The 15,810-nt window shown below is 45.3% G+C and overlaps 1 protein-coding gene across 1 annotated transcript; it reads left to right on the top strand.

Moving 5' to 3' along the window:
* Positions 1–379: 379 nt before the first annotated feature.
* Positions 380–15,097, top strand: LOC113906593 (centromere protein S). The gene is made up of 5 exons (XM_027564947.1): positions 380–533; positions 6,801–6,924; positions 8,048–8,081; positions 12,916–12,982; positions 14,664–15,097. The coding sequence occupies exons 1-5, from the start codon at positions 480–482 to the stop codon at positions 14,802–14,804; spliced, it is 420 nt and encodes a 139-aa protein (XP_027420748.1). The 5' UTR covers positions 380–479; the 3' UTR covers positions 14,805–15,097.
* The last annotated feature ends 713 nt before the right edge of the window (positions 15,098–15,810 follow it).

The raw sequence follows: 15,810 nt of genomic DNA, 5'->3' as shown, positions 1-15,810 counted from the left end.
GGGTCAAACCTATATTCCTTTGGCAACGGCAATGGGCTGAGAAACTTTTTCGCTGAAGGGGATAGAAATCAAACATTTATCAGTGATCTGACTTTGGGACACTATAGAATTATAAAAAAAACTCACACTAAATTTTGCAAGGCATATCGAGGTTGCAGCCGCATGGAATTTACAACCGAGTTGCGAACCCTTGTCCCTACACACACATTGTTCCTGAGACCTGGTGTTGACCACTGTGCAGGGCGCAGAGTTGGGCCTGAGGTCCCCGGGGAGCTTGGCTGGGGCCGGGCGGGCGCAGGCGCGCTGTGAGGCCCCCTTCCCAGAATCGCCGCCAGGGGGCGCGCGAGGCAGCCGGCAGCTTCGCGCTTTGGCCCCCAGCGCGGCCCGTTGACCGGCGCCGCGGCGGGAAAATCCGACCAGGTCGCCCAGGCGGCCGCGTCTTTCCGTCCTGGCGCGCCTGCCAGGATCCGCCCGTGGTGATGATGGAGGAGGAGGAGTGGTCCGAGGAGCAGCAACGCTTCTCTTACCTACAGGTACAGGAGAATGGGGTCCTGGTGGGGCTGGGGAAGGACGGCGTCGAGATTCTGCATGGAAAAAGGCGCCGCCTCAGCCCAGCCTCGTCTTCGTACCGAGGCCCCGGGTCGGAGGTCGAGCTCGGCCACCTCCGGCCTCTGGCGCCTGCGCATGAGCTGACCCAGCTGCCGCGGGGGGTGCTGGGAGACGGTTTCCTTGGTTTGGCTGGTCGGAGCTTGGGGTGGCTGAGTGAGAGGGAAGATTCGGGGAAAATACCTGCCGTGCACCGAGAGTCCGGCGGCGGAGGCCCCTCTGGTTTTGTGACAGGCTCAGTCTCCTCGGACAGGGTTGTTCTGAGGCACGCGTCAAGAGCTCTAAAAACGTTGGCTCCTCTAATCGGTGCGTCCATCCTGCGGGGGAGGAGACGGCCTCGGAACCTGGTGTAAACGCGGCCGTCCGGCTCCGGAACCCATCGGATATGGGTTCGAATCTCGACTCCGCACAGAGTGTTGTGTTGACTCTCCCCGAACTCATTTTCCTAGATGGAAAAATCAGGGTGATAATAACCAGCTCTCGGCGTAGTTGCTGGTATTCAGTCCTTCAGTCAGCACCGCGAATAAATACCGTGTGGGAGAGTCGTGAGAAAAACCAAGAATCTCAGAGCATTAACCGAGGAGAATTGAGAATGAGCTCAGGAAAGGGGCGCTTCCTAAATTTCAGAAGCTGTTTACCCACCGCCTCCCTTTGTTTTGAAGTTCGAGCCTTCAGAAAAGGTTGCAAAATTAGCGCATTCATCACACATGTGCCCCTCACCTCGAATAACCAGTTAACATTTTGCTGTATTTGCTGCCTTCTTTTCTCGAAATTATTTGAGAATTAAATACACTTGATGCTTCACCTTTAAATTTTAATGCTTTAACATGCTTCTTCCAAGAACAAGGTCATAATCTCTGATCACATTCAGGAAGCTTGATAATTGATAAAATCCTATTATCTAATATGAATCCATATTCAATTGTCCCAAAGATATTCTTTCATGGTCTTTTTTCCTTCACCCAGGATCCAGTCCGGGATCATGCATTGTGTCTAGTCCTGGCTTTGGTCTCTCTAGGAACGGTTCTTCACCTCCTTTGGGTTTCATGACATTGATGGTTTCAAAGAGTCCATTCATGGCAAAGATGTGGGAGATAAACTCTTTGAGAGCAGGGACTGTTCTTTTTCAGTTTTGTGTTCTCAGCCCCTAGTACAGAGCCTAGCTCTCAACAGACAATAAATGCTTACTGAAAAAGTGAGTCAGGCAGCAAAGATGGACTGAGAAATTTGAACCTCATCCTCTGTGCAGTGGTGACCTGATGGAGGATCCCACTGTTCACTCAGCCAGGTGTTCTTGGTTCTTAGTTCTAGGTGGACAGCCATGAACAGTACTGAAGGGCCCTGCCCTTGAGGAAATTAGAGTCTAGTGACTTACCCTCTGACCCAAGCCGGTGGCTCATTGGTAAAACATCCACCTGCAAGGCAAGAGACCTGCAGGAGTCCTGGGTTCCATCCCTGGGTGGGGAAGATCCCCTGGAGGAGGAAATGGCATCCCACTCCAGTATTCTTGCCTGGAGAATCCTGTGGATAGAAGAGCCTGGTGGGCTAAAGTCCATGATTGCAGAGTCGGACATGACTTGGCAACTGAGCACACACAGGCATGACTTAGCCTCTATTGAAGAAGGCCCTTAACCTGTTCCAGGAAGTGGAGGAGGGGGAAGGATGGAGGGATAGAGGAACTTTCTGGAGCAATGATAAGGATCCCTGTCCTGTACCCCTATCCCTAACCACACCTCTCAGTTCAGGTCAGTTAAGTCGCTCAGTTGTGTCCGACTCTTTTCGACCCTATGAATTGCAGCACGCCAGGCCTCCTTGTCCGTCACCAACTCCCAGAGTTCACTCAAACTCATGTGCATCGAGTCGGTGATGCCATCCGGCCATCTCATCCTCTGTCGTCCCCTTCTCCTCCTGCCCCCAATCCCTCCCAGCATCAGGGTCTTTTCCAGTGAGTCAACTCTTCGCATGAGGTGGCCAAAGTATTGGAGTTTCAGCTTCAGCATCAGTCCTTCCAATGAACACCCAGGACTGATCTCCTTTAGAATGGACTGATTGGATCTCCTTGCAGTCCAAGGGACTCTCAAGAGTCTTCTCCAACACCACAGTTCAAAAGCATCAATTCTTCGGCACTCAGCTTTCTTCACAGTCCAACTCTCACATCCATACATGACCACTGGAAAAACCATAGCCCTGACTAGACGGAACTTTGTTGGCAAAGTAATGTCTCTGCTTTTGAATATGGTATCTAGGTTGGTCATAACTTTCCTTCCAAGGAGTAAGCGTCTTTTAATTTCATGGCTGCAGTCACCATCTGCAGTGGTTTTGGAGCCCAGAAAAATAAAGTCTGACACTGTTTCCACTGTTTCCCCATCCATTTGCCATGAAGTGATGGGACCAGATGCCATGATCTGAATGTTGAGCTTTAAGCCAACTTTTTCACTCTTCTCTTTCACTTTCATCAAGAGGCTTTTTTTAGTTCCTCTTCACTTTCTGCCATAAGAGTGGTGTCATCTGCATATCTGAGGTTATTGATATTTCTCCCGGCAATCTTGATTCCAGCTTGTGCTTCTTCCAGCCCAGTGTTTCTCATGATATACTCTGCATATACGTTAAGTAAGCAGGGTGACAATATACAGCCTTGATGTACTCCTTTTCCTATTTGGAACCAGTCTGTTCCATATCCAGCTCTAACTGTTGCTTCCTGACGTGCATACAGGTTTCTCAAGAGGCAGGTCAGGTGGTCAGTATTCCCATCTCTTTCAGAATTTTCCACAGTTTATTGTGATCCACACAGTCAAAGGCTTTGGCATAGTTAATAAAGCAGAAATAGATGTTTTTCTGGAACTCTCTTGCTTTTTCGATAATCCAGCGGATGTTGGCAATTTGATCTCTGGTTCCTCTGCCTTTTCAAAAACCAGCTTGAACATCTGGAAGTTCACGGTATTGTTGAAGCCTGGCTTGGAGAATTTTGAGCATTACTTTACTAGCGTGTGAGATGAGTGCAGTTGTGCGGTAGTTTGAGCATTCTTTGGCATTGCTTTTCTTTGGGATTGGAATGAAAACTGACCTTTTCCAGTCCTGTGGCCACTGCTGAGTTTTCCAAATTGGCTGGCATATTGAGTGCAGCACTTTCACAGCATCATCTTTCAGGATTTGAAATAGCTCAGCTGGAATTCCATCACCTCCACTAGCTTTGTTCGTAGTGATGCTTTCTAAGGCCCACTTGACTTCACATTCCAGGATGTCTGGCTCTAGGTGAGTGATCATGATTATCTGGGTCGTGAAGATCTTTTTTGTATAGTTCTTCTGTGTATTCTTGCCACAGTTTTTCTGTGTATTCTTGCCACCTCTTCTTAATATCTTCTGCTTCTGTCAGGTCCATACCATTTCTCTCCTTTATTAAGCTCGTCTTTGCATGAAATGTTCCGTTGGTATCTGTAATTTTCTTGAAGAGATCTCTAGTCTTTCCCATTCTGTTGTTTTCCTCTATTTCTTTGCATTGATTGCTGAGGAAGGCTAACCCACGTCCAAGGTAAGAGAAATCCAAGTAAGACGGTAGGTGTTGCGAGAGGGCATTAGAGGGCAGCCACATTGAAACCATAATCACAGAAAACTAGCCAATCTGATCACATGGACCATAGCCTTGTCTAACTAAATAAAACTAAGCCATGCCGTGTGGGGCCACCCAAGACGGACAGGTCATGGTGGAGAGGTCTGACAGAATGTGGTCCACTGGAGAAGGGAATGGCAAACCACTTCAGTATTCTTGCCTTGAGAACCCCATGAACAGTATGAAAAGGCAAAATGATAGGATACTAAAAGAGGAAGTCCCCAGGTCAGTAGGTGCCCAATATGCTACTGGAGATCAGTGGAGAAATAACTCCAGAAAGAATGAAGGGATGGAGCCAAAGCAAAACCAATACCCATTTGTGGATGTGACTGGTGATAGAAGCAAGGTCCGATGCTGTAAAGAGCAATATTGCATAGGAACCTGGAATGTCAGGTCCATGAATCAAGGCAAATTGGAAGTGGTCAAACAGGAGATGGCAAGAGTGAATGTCGACATTCTAGGCACCAGAGAACTAAAATTGCCTGGAATGGGTGAATTTAACTCAGATGACCATTATATCTACTACTGTGGGCAGGAATCCCTTAGAAGAAATGGAGTAGCCATCATGGTCAACAAAAGAGTCTGAAATGCAGTACTTGGATGCAATCTCAAAAACAACAGAATGATCTCTGTTCGTTTCCAAGGCAAACCATTCAGTATCACGGTAATCCAAGCCTATGCCCCAACCAGTAACGCTGAAAAGCTGAACGATTCCATGAAGACCTACAAGACCTTTTATTTTTATTTATTTATTTATTTTTTACAAGACCTTTTAGAACTAACACCCAAAAAAGATGTCCTTTTCATTATAGGGGACTGGAATGCAAAAGTAGGAAGTCAGGAAACACCTGGAGTAACAGGCAAATTTGGCCTTGGAGTACAGAATGAAGCAGGGCAAGGGCTAATAGAGTTTTGCCAAGAGAACGCACTGGTCACAGCAAACACCCTCTTCCAACAACACAAGAGAAGACTCTACACATGGACATCACCAGATGGTCAACACCGAAATCAGATTGATTGTATTCTTTGCAGCCAAAGATGGAGAAGCTCTATACAGTCAGCAAAAATAAGACCGGGAGCTGACCGTGGCTCAGATCATGAACTCCTTATTGCCAAATTCAGACTTAAATTGAAGAAAGTAGGGAAAACCACTAGACCATTCAGGTATGACCTAAATCAAATCCCTTATGATTATACAGCGGAAGTGAGAAATAGATTTAAGGGACTAGATCTGATAGACAGAGTGCCTGATGAACTATGGATGGAGGTTCATGATATTGTACAGGACACAGGGATCAAGACCATCCCCATGGAAAACGAATGCAAAAAAGCAAAATGGCTGTCTGAGGAGGCCTTACAAATAGCTGTGAAAAGAAGAGAAGCGAAAAGCAAAGGAGAAAAGGAAAGATATAAGCATCTGAATGCAGACTTCCAAAGAATAGCAAGGAGAGATAAGAAAGCCTTCCTCAACCACACGTCTACACATACCTAAAAAAAAAAAGATGATTTTGGAGGGTCTTTATCCCTCCCAGGGTGGTGGTCTCTTTGTCTCCTTCCACTGACGCTTTCCACTTACCTGCTCTTGTGACATCTGAAACTAAGGAAGGCATGTCCCTTTCTTATCTGTCTGGCCTCCCCTCGGGGCCCTGGACTCATGTTCTTGCAGTCCCTCCTTGTCTTGCCTCTGCCATGAGCACTTGCTGGTAGAGCCCACGCTGTCTGGGGTTCAGTTGTCACCACATGCAGTTCAGCTCCGTCCCCAGCAGGGGCACACACAGGGCTCAGCAAGCTTGTTGACATGAGACCTTGGCGTGGCTTGTTTCTTTACTCCTCCATGGGGAAGAAGTGTTTTCCAGCACTGGAAGGTGTTGCTAAGGAGCAGTGAGGGTCCTGTTGAGGTGGGCTAGCAAAGCAGCAAATCAGAGGCTGATCTAGTGTGCCCTCGGGAGCCTTCCCCAGTGTCGTCCTGATATTCATCCTTTGTCTTGTGCAGGACTGGGACTGGCAAGGACTTGAAGCACAGGGACCAGTCCTTTTGTATTTGCTTGGTTAACTTCCATCTAGGGGCAAAAATCTCTTTTTTTCCACTGTGTTCCCCAGATACCTGGCACATTATTGACCGGGGGATTTTTTTGCAGAAACTAACACCTGTGGCCAGGAATTTGTTATGTAAGTGAATATTGAAATATCTCGGGTCAGTAACATTCAGGTAGCACACATTCATACTAACGTGTTAGCACATGCCTTCACCCAGTAGGCACTTGGCGCATAAATGTGGAATAACTGAGTAAAGTTACACAGGCGCCTCCCAGATACCAGTCTGCCTTCTCTCCCCGCTGACCTGCCATCGTTGTTCCTTATCTTTACTTCACCTAAATCATCACCATTAACTAGGAAGTGATGTTTCCACAAGTCACATTCCAGAGGCCCCATTGATTTATTAGGACACTGGAAAAGTCACTCAGCCATTATGGAAGGTGCCGAAGGAATTTAGGCTGAGCAGACCCTCTTCTTGGTCTTCATTTTTTAAGATGTGAAGAGCTCTTATTTGCAGTCTTACCCATGAAGTGTTTTGATTTTACTTCAGAGGCTAAAGGCAGCGGTTCACTACACGGTTGGTTGTCTTTGCGAGGAAGTTGCGTCGGACAAAGACATGCAGTTCAGCAAGCAAACCATTGCAGCGATCTCAGAGGTGACCTTTGGACAGTGTGGTACGCAGCCCTGGTCTTCCTGTGGGGGTGTGGAAAGCCTGGAGGTTGATTTTGCTTGGGAGAAATGCAGGTGGGTGCCGTGGCGTATCTCACCAACAGACAAAGAACATTATCACTGGACACCATCCGTGAAACGTTTCTTCTATTGGCTGTAAGATTCAGTTTATGGGAAGAGCTATATTTTTTTCTGTTACAAGATTTGTATTTTTTTTCTTTCTGTTACACTAATAGGAGGGCATCAGCACCTTTATTTTATTGCTTTAAACCACCCAGAATATTACTTTTTTTTTAAACAAGGGCTAGGACAGGCTGCCCTATTTATTTATTTAATTTTGACTGTTCTGGGTCTTCGTTGTGGCGTTCTGGCTTAGTTGCCTGGCGGCATGTGGAATCTTGGAGGCTTTCCTGGTGGCTCAGATGGTAAAGAATCTGCCTGCAATGCAGGAGATGCAGGTTCAGTCCCTGGGTTGAGAAGATCCCCTGGAGAAGGAAATGGCCACCCACTCCAGTATTCTTGCCTGGAATTCTCCATGGACAGAGGAGCCTGGTGGGCTACAGTCCATGGGGTCACAAAGAGTAGGACACGACTGAGCAACTAACACTTTCACTTTCTTTCATGTGGGATCTTAGGTCCCTGACCAGGTATAGGAACGGTGTCCCCTGCACTGGAAGGCCGATTCTTAACCACTGGACCACCAGGGGAAGTCCTTGGACATTAATTTTTTTGTTTCATTGCTTTATAACTTTTTTATATCACCCACAGTTTTTTTTTTTTTTTTTTTTTTCCACCCACAGTTTGACAGCTGGTATTTGCTTGACTTCAGGGGAGATGAATGTCTTCACAAGCCCTAACTCCTAGCACAATTTAAGATTAAGGGATAGTTTCTAGGGAGGAGAGGTGTAGCCACAATTACCAGAGGTTTGTAACGAAGGGTGGAGGTGGCAGGGAGGACACAGAGGTCGTAATGAATCCAGCAATGGAGCCACCCGAAGGGCCTCCTCTCACTTTCAAAAGGATTTGTAGTAGTCACTACACTTACTGTAGACATTGAGATTTCACTTTTCTGCTTCTGAATTAAGGTTGAGATAGGCTAATTAAAGCACATCTCTTTTTCTCTTTCAGAAAATTTTGCCAAAGACCTTGAAATGTTTGCAAGGTGGGTAGAGAGCTTGATTGTCGGATGCTGGGCTTGTTTCCATGCTTTGATGCTCCCCATCTGGTGGTGAATTTCAGGGAAGCTTGAACCCCTCCCCGCCCCATGTTTTGTGGAGACTCAGTCTCTAATCATGATTCTGTAAGAATGGAACATCTGCTTTAATCATATCCATTCAGACTTGATTGGGCATTTTTTGAAGTTTTCCTCGTATTTGTCGTTAAGGGAAGTGAAGTTATTCAGTTCCAGGTTAAAAAGGTGTGAGTCATGTCTCCAGGATTCTGTGCATGGTGCACTTGCTTTTAAGACTGTTTCTGCAGGTGATGTGCTGGGGGGTGAGGCTGGGCACCGGGCTGGGCTGCTTCGTGCTTTGTGGGGTAGCGCACGGGTGTCGGGATAATACAGCCCATGGCCCCATCAGCCCTGCATTTGCCTGCTGGAGACAAGTGAGACACATGCTCCTTGAAAAGTGTGTGTGACTGGCTTTCAGCTGGTAAAGCGTTAGCTTTTACAGGTGATTTATGCTCCTCTCTTCAATTAGTTCCACAGGTAATTGAAAACAATTGCAGCGAATTGCTTTTATGAAGCAATTTGAATGACGAAGGCCTGAAAGGGCTAAAGCTTTCTAATTTGCTCCCACTTCTGATTTGGTGCCAGCCTCTCCCACACCCCATACTTTTCACCTTTCTCCTATAGCTCTTTGTTTCTTCGATGAATATTCTGAATGAATTAAAGCAGTAGGTTCTCAGAGGGCAGGCTCTAAATCTTGCCTATTCCTGCGTATATGAGTCCCTAAAAACCGCTTAGCATCTTCAACTTGGCCAAAAGGGATCAGGATAATATATGGGATACTGACGGCTCCTGCGTCTTATCATCGTTAATTCAGGTGGTTGCCCCTTACTTGTGCCCTGCGCCCACCCCCACCCCAGGTCTCCTGTGAAATACATTTACTGCCTTTACTTGCCATCTTTTTTTTTTTAAGATTTATTATTTTATTTTATTTTGGCTGCACTTGGTCTTCACTGCTGCGCCTGGGCTTTCTCAAGTTTCCATACAAGGTCTTGTTGAGGTGGCTTCTCTTGTTGCAAAGCACAGGCCCTAGGCACACAGGCTCTATAGTGGTGATGGACAGGCTTAGTTGCTCCAGGGCATGTGGGATCTTCCTGGACCAGGGATCAAACCCATGTTCCCTGAATTAGCAGGCAGATTCTTAATCACTAGACCACCAAGGAAACCCCTTGCCATTTCTTTTCTTCTTCTTCTTTTTTTAACCATGCTGTGGGGCTTGTGGGATCTTAGTTCCCTGACCAAGGATTAAACCCACACCCCCTGCATTGGAAGCATGGTGTCTTAACCAATGGACCAAGGAAATCCCTCTTCTTTTCTTTTAAAAATGTGAGTCTTTTATATTACAAAGGAAGACACAAAAATGTAAATTAGTAGACAAATGGTTACTTGATTTGAACATAGAGTTTGTCAGTATAGATCAGAGTTTTCCACCTCAGCACTGTTGACATATTGGACTGGATGATCTCCGAATTCTGTCCAGTGCATTGTAAGGTACTTAGTGATGTCCCTCGCCTCTACCCACTAGACGCCAGGAGCGAGTCCCCAGCTGTGTGCTTCCTCCTCATTTCTGTGTTAGTTGTAGGAAAAGACAATGACAATTTTAAATACTAGAAATAAAAATGAAATTAGAGCTATTTAGCATTGTCACACGTTAAGTTTTCAGGTATTGTGTGTTTTTTATAGTTGAGAAGCCTACTTCTTTTTGCTGGGCCCTGGGGCAGAGAGGTAGGCATCCCAGATGGCACAGTGGTAAAGAACCCTCCTGCCAATGCAGGAGACGTAAGAGACCCAAGTTCGATACCTAAGTAGGGAAAATCCCTTCAAGGAGGGCATGGCAACCCACACCAGTATTCTTGCCTAGAGAATCCCATGGACAGAGGAACCTGGCAGGCTATAGTCCATGGGGTCACAAAGGGTAGCACATGACTGAAGTGACTTAGCACGACACACGGGGCCGAGATGTGTGGGCACCACGTGGACTGTCAGCTGCACAAGGAAGGACTCATCTTTTGGGTAAAGGAGTCTGGGGAGAGGCCGTCAGCTGATGCTCTCTGAGCAAGACTGTCAGAGGCTTTACTCAGAGATGTTTCCTCTTCTGCAGTGCTCAGGGGTGTATACCAGCACTCCTTAAACTTCCTCCAAAGAACTCTGAGCTAATTCAAGTGCAGATTTTCTTTGAAGACTTATCTGTTGTCTTAATTTTACATTGTCAAAATATTCCATTAAAAAAAAAAAAATCCTGTTTTAAAGTTTATCACTGAATAAGACTCCCTGGCGGTCCAGTGGTTTAGACTCTAAACTTCCAATGCAGGAGGCCCCAGGTTCAATCCCTGGTTGGGGATCTGCATGCCATGGTGTGGGGGGAAAAATGTGTATCACTGAATAAAATTTAAAAAGCTTCCCTGGTAGCTCAGTCAGTAAAGAATCTGCCTGCAGTGCAGGAGACCCGGGTTTGATCCCTGGGTCTTGAAGATCCCCCTGGAGAAGAAAATGGCAACCCACTCCAGTATTCTTGCCTGGAGAATTCCATGGACAGAGGAGCCTGGTGGGCTACAGTCTGTGGGTTTGCAAGAGTTGGACACAACTTAGTGACTAAACCACCACTACTGAATAAAGTTGATAGTCCCAGAGGGTCAGCTTTATCCTGTGGTTTTGAGTTTTCCCTGTTACATAATTCCTGCTCCTATATTACCCCAGTTTGAGAAATCTGAAATATATACTGCTATTTCAGGTTGGCTACCTATTAGATAGTCTTTGGAGGCTGAGAACCTAACTAGTATTTGTAACAATGTTTCTATGAAAAAAATACACTTAAATTGTAAATACTATAAACTCAGTTCACCTATAAACTTTGGAAAATAATCTCTCCACTTAAGTTGTGAATTTCCTTCATTTAATGTCTAAGTCACCTAATGTTAACATGGTAAAGATGAAACATTTTGAGGAAGATAGGTATTCTACGGTAAATGAATTCTAGGGGCATTTTTGTTGTTATTCAGTCGCTAAGTCGTGTCAGCCTCTGCCACCCCATGGACTGCAGCACGCCAGGCTTCCCTATCCTTCACCATCTCCCGGAGTTTGCTCAAACTCTTGTCCATTGAGTTGGTGATGCCATCCAACCATGTCATCCTCTGCTGCCCCCTTCTCCTCTTGCCCTCAGTTCCCAGCATCAGAGTGTTTTCCAGTGAGTCGGTTCTTCACATCAGGTGGCCAGAGTATTGGAGCTTCAGCATCAGTCCTTCCAATGAATATTTAGGGGCATTTTGGGAATAGTCTTTAAAACCTGTGTTGCTAAAAGTGTTGTATGAAAAATTGCTTTGTTATGTTCTCTAGAGTAATTTTCTGGAGCCAGAGGTTTGATTTAGGAGAGTCTGTGGTGTGCAGTTGCTGGCATAGGATGTACCTGCCCCTCCATCTGGGACAGTGGTATCATTAAGACATGGTGCAGAGAAACCAGATGACCAGTCAAGTGGTGGAGAGGGTTGGCTCTGCTGTTTCCTGAATGTTTCTTGTGATCATATATGCTGATCTTACACTGAACAGTTCAGTGCTGCTTCCTCCTTACTCTTTGTCCGGCCCTTTAGGAAGGGGTAACACCAACAGGGCAGCTTGTCGTGCGATACAGACGAGGGCTAGTGTGTCTGTGGCTCCTGACATCCTCCACGCAGGGCACCTCTGGACCGGCTTTGTGGTCTCTTGTCTGTCACTTTCTGTCTGACTCCACCCCCCCGCCGGCCCCGCCCACTTTTCTCTGTGCTAGTCCTTCCAGGCGGCTAATGAGAAGTTATCTTCTGACGTGGATATTATCCCAGAATAGTCAGATACTGTCCGTCATGATGAGATGGCATGTGATCTTTTCACATTTGGCAGGATGTGAAGGACTAATCTGGCCAAATTACAGAATATAATTTCTGTGAGTTTTATCTGTAAATCAACAGATATTTAGTGAGGACTTGCCATGTGCTGGTCACTCTGATAGTTAAGAACACAAAGATTCCCCCTTATTCCGACTTACAGAGTTCCTACTTATTTTGGAGGAAGTTAGAAATGGCAAGAAAGGGTGTTGTTAGAGTGATAAATTATTGAATAGAGCTCATTGTCTCAGATTACCTTTTAAAGCAGAGATAAGAGAACTGGAACAAGCACTTGCGTCCGTGTTGTGAGCAAGAAACAGAGTCTAGTTGAAAGGGTGTTCTTTGTCCTAGCTGGGCTGTTGCTGGGGACACATTGTCTCCTAGTTGGGGAGGGACACGTGCACAAGCTTTTCCCTGTAATGTAGCCTTTGGGGAAGAGCATTAGGACCTTGGTATAAGCGAAGCTGTGTTTTGTGGAAATTCTATTTCTTCTATTTAGCGTTCATTTAAGCAGCAATGATCTTTGTATTGTGAGCTCTGTGCTATTTTCTCTTTTCACTGAAGGTGCCTCACAGACCAGCTTCTTTTTGCATGCTGGTCGCTGTGCCCACTGTGAGCATTTGGGAAGGCTTGAATGCCTTTTACTTCTCTCCATGCTCACATTCTCCAGATACCCTCGGCCCTCCAGTGGAGGTGGACAGACTGGCTTCTGCTTGCTCTGTCTCTTCATTTAATTGGTATCTTGGCTCATCACTTCACTCATTTCTGTGTCACTGTCACTTAATGGCCCTCACCTGAAAAGATGGGCTACTTAGAGATCCTGCTGGTGTGAGTCTGGCCATGAACTTTTGTGTTTCATCAAAACTTTAAATAATATGAAACATTCTGGCGAATTGTTTCTGCGCTTTCTACAGACATGCGAAAAGAAGCACAATTAACACTGAAGACGTGAAGCTCTTAGCCAGGAGGAGTCATTCACTGGTGAGAGATGGATTTCTTTCCTCACTCCCCTTTCCCATCAGAATACATTATTCCCAATTAATCACCGGCATCCACGAAGTGATTCCCCCAGGGCACCTTGCGTTAAAAATGAGACATGCTTCAACCACTCAGACCTGCCTGTAATTTACAGTCTTTCTTTCACGATGATGGATCTTGCTAAGCCAATTTGAAATTTTCTAATCAGTGCTCTCTGGATTTCATAATTTGCCTTTTCTGTAATATCTCAAAACTTTGGTCCCATGTTTCAGCTACACCATGGTGTCAGAGACAGGTCACAGGCTAGAGTATCTAGGGGGTGCTTTTATGGAGCCCACAGTTTTGGCGAGCCAGGTGTGGAAGGAGTATCAGTACATCTGGGGTGTGCAGGCAGTTGAGCACATTTTCTGTCTTTTCAGAGACGTCTAGACGTCATCCTAGCCGTGCCCTCACCTTACAGGTGATGCTGTGATCGTCCCAGGCTAGTGGCTGTGGCTGATGGCAGATCCAGGACGCCTGTGAGGTTTCCTGACTTAGTCTGATCTTAGCAGTCAAAATACTTTTACGTTCCTCTCCAGGATGTGAGCTCCACAAGGGCAGGGATTTTTATGTCTTTCTTCTCGACTCCATCTGCCATGCCTAAAAAAGGGCCTGACCCACAGTAGGGGCTCATGAGTAGTAGTTGAATGAATGAACTTGTGTAGCACTTGACATTTCACACAGGACTTCTGTAGGTCATATTTTACACACATCATTTAAAGCTCACAACCACCCTATGAGGGTTTTTCATAAAATGACTAATTAGCCCCATTTTATAGGCCAGACTACTAGAGTTAAGTAATTTCCCGAAGTTAAATATGAAGTTTTCTGGTTGACAGCTGACCCTTAACCTTCAAACCCTGGATCCAGTACTGTTTCCACTGGACTTTTTTCTGTCTCTGCTCTTCTAATATTGTTTCTCTAAAGTTTAAGTCAAGGTTAAGGATGATACGATCCCTAATAGCTCCGGTGCCTGGTGGTGCTGCGTATCAGTGGAAAAGACATTTTTCTCTCCTCTGACATTCTCTCTCAGAACTGTAACTTGGTCAGCTTCAGTAAGCAGTTTCTATCTTTTGCAAGGAATTGTCGATGCAAATCATCTTAGACTGTTAATTGGGAAGTTTCCTGCTTACTGCGTATGTATTTACCTCAGAATGTTGTTTTAATTTTGGACTGTTAAATTTTGGTCATCTGACAGAAGCCTGTTACTGAAGACTTGCAGCTAAACTTGTGCATTTGACTGAATCTTCCCTGAGGGCAAGGACCTTGTCTTATTACCCTTGTAATTACCAGATCTCTAGGATCTGGTACACAGGAATTGCTCAGTAATTTTAATTGGGTAAAATTTAGGGCTTTTGACTTTATCTGTGCTTTGTAGAGTATGTTTGTGATTGGCATGCCTTTCGTAAACTACAAGTTTTAATTCTTCTGATTATTCAAGGAACTCCTATGTGAGTAAGCAGTGAGCTGACTTTTGTCATTGATTCCTTCCAGGAAAAAAAAATTGGAAGCTGTGTTTAACTCTGAGGAATTTAACCCTGGGTGAGAGTGGTTGGGAAATGGCATAGATTTTTTTTCTCCCCGACTAGACTTATTAATGGCTTTACAATCAGGTAAAAATGTAATTAAAAAAATTTTTTTGTAGCTAAAATACATCACAGAGAAAAATGAAGACATCGCTCAGCTTAACCTGGAAAAAAAAGCAAAGAAGAAGAAGAAGTTGGAGGATGAAAACAGAAATTCAGTGGAGTCAGCAGAGGCTGGTGTAGAAGAAAGTGAGAATTAAACCCTGTTGCTGTTTGGAGAAAGTGGCCTTCAGCAGGCAGAGTGGCTAAAAGCACATATTGCCAATAGAGGGTTCTGAAACGATCAGTGGAGATTAAAAGACAAAAGGCTTGGGTGCTTTTTGTGTTGTACTCTCCAAGTCATTGACTACAAAAGCTGGTTTAAAAGAGAAGTGGAAACTCTTAAGCAAAATAGTTCCATGTCTTACTGAAGTGCATGAAAAGGGCATGTGTTTGAATGGTATATGTTGGAAATTGTATCTATTGTATTAATAAAATTATGTTAGCAAATACATATGGTTGACTTTTTCAAGCAAAAAAATCATATGTTCATTCTTTTATATCATTTTTCAGGCTGACAATCACTGAAAGATGACTAAAGCTATATGCCTTTAGTCCCTTTTTGGCTGCACCATGAAGCTTCTGGGATCTCAGTTCCCCAACCAGGGATTGAACCTGGGTTCTCGGCAGGGAAAGCGCTGAATCCTAACCCCTGAGCCAACAGGGAAGTCCTCCAGTGTTGTTTTTCAGTCACAGTTCATGTGACTTTTCTGTGGCTATGTTGTAAGTGTGGTTGGCCACACTGGATGGAACTTTTGCTTGAGAAGAAAGTCTGACTACTCCTCCAAAACAGTTCAGCGTGCGTCTTCTGTTTCAGGTTGTGAGAGATGATGGTTCCAGGAATCCCACGTCTTCTGTCTTCTCCTTGGGGTTTCTCAGAGGCCCAGGGCAAGCGTGTCTTTTAACCCAGTGGGACAATAGTGGCAAAGAAAAGGGACTGGCATTTACAGAGCCCGTTCTGTGTGCCAGCTCCTATTCTAGGTGCTCCGTGTAGTATTTCTTCACACATTTTCACAGTATTTTTATTTTAAAATGCTGATTTACTTATTTGGCTGCACCAGTCTTAGTTGTGGCACAAAGAAAGTTTAGTTGCAGCATGCAAACTCTTAGTTGATTGGGATCTAGTTCCCTGACCAGGGATCGAACCCAAACCCCCTGCATTAGGAA

This window comes from Bos indicus x Bos taurus, chromosome 16, assembly GCF_003369695.1.
Source record: "Bos indicus x Bos taurus breed Angus x Brahman F1 hybrid chromosome 16, Bos_hybrid_MaternalHap_v2.0, whole genome shotgun sequence".
In the NCBI taxonomy this organism is placed as follows: Eukaryota; Metazoa; Chordata; class Mammalia; order Artiodactyla; family Bovidae; genus Bos; species Bos indicus x Bos taurus.
The sequence above is the reverse complement of the archived record's forward strand: the minus strand, read 5'-3'. Positions and strand labels throughout refer to the sequence as shown.

Coding starts and splice junctions, on each gene's coding strand:
- LOC113906593 (XM_027564947.1), top strand. CDS start 480: ATGATGGAGGAGGAGGAGTGGTCCGAGGAGCAGCAACGCTTCTCTTAC. Junction 534..6,800: donor AACGCTTCTCTTACCTACAG/GTACAGGAGAAT, acceptor ATTTTACTTCAG/AGGCTAAAGGCAGCGGTTCA. Junction 8,082..12,915: donor GACCTTGAAATGTTTGCAAG/GTGGGTAGAGAG, acceptor CGCTTTCTACAG/ACATGCGAAAAGAAGCACAA.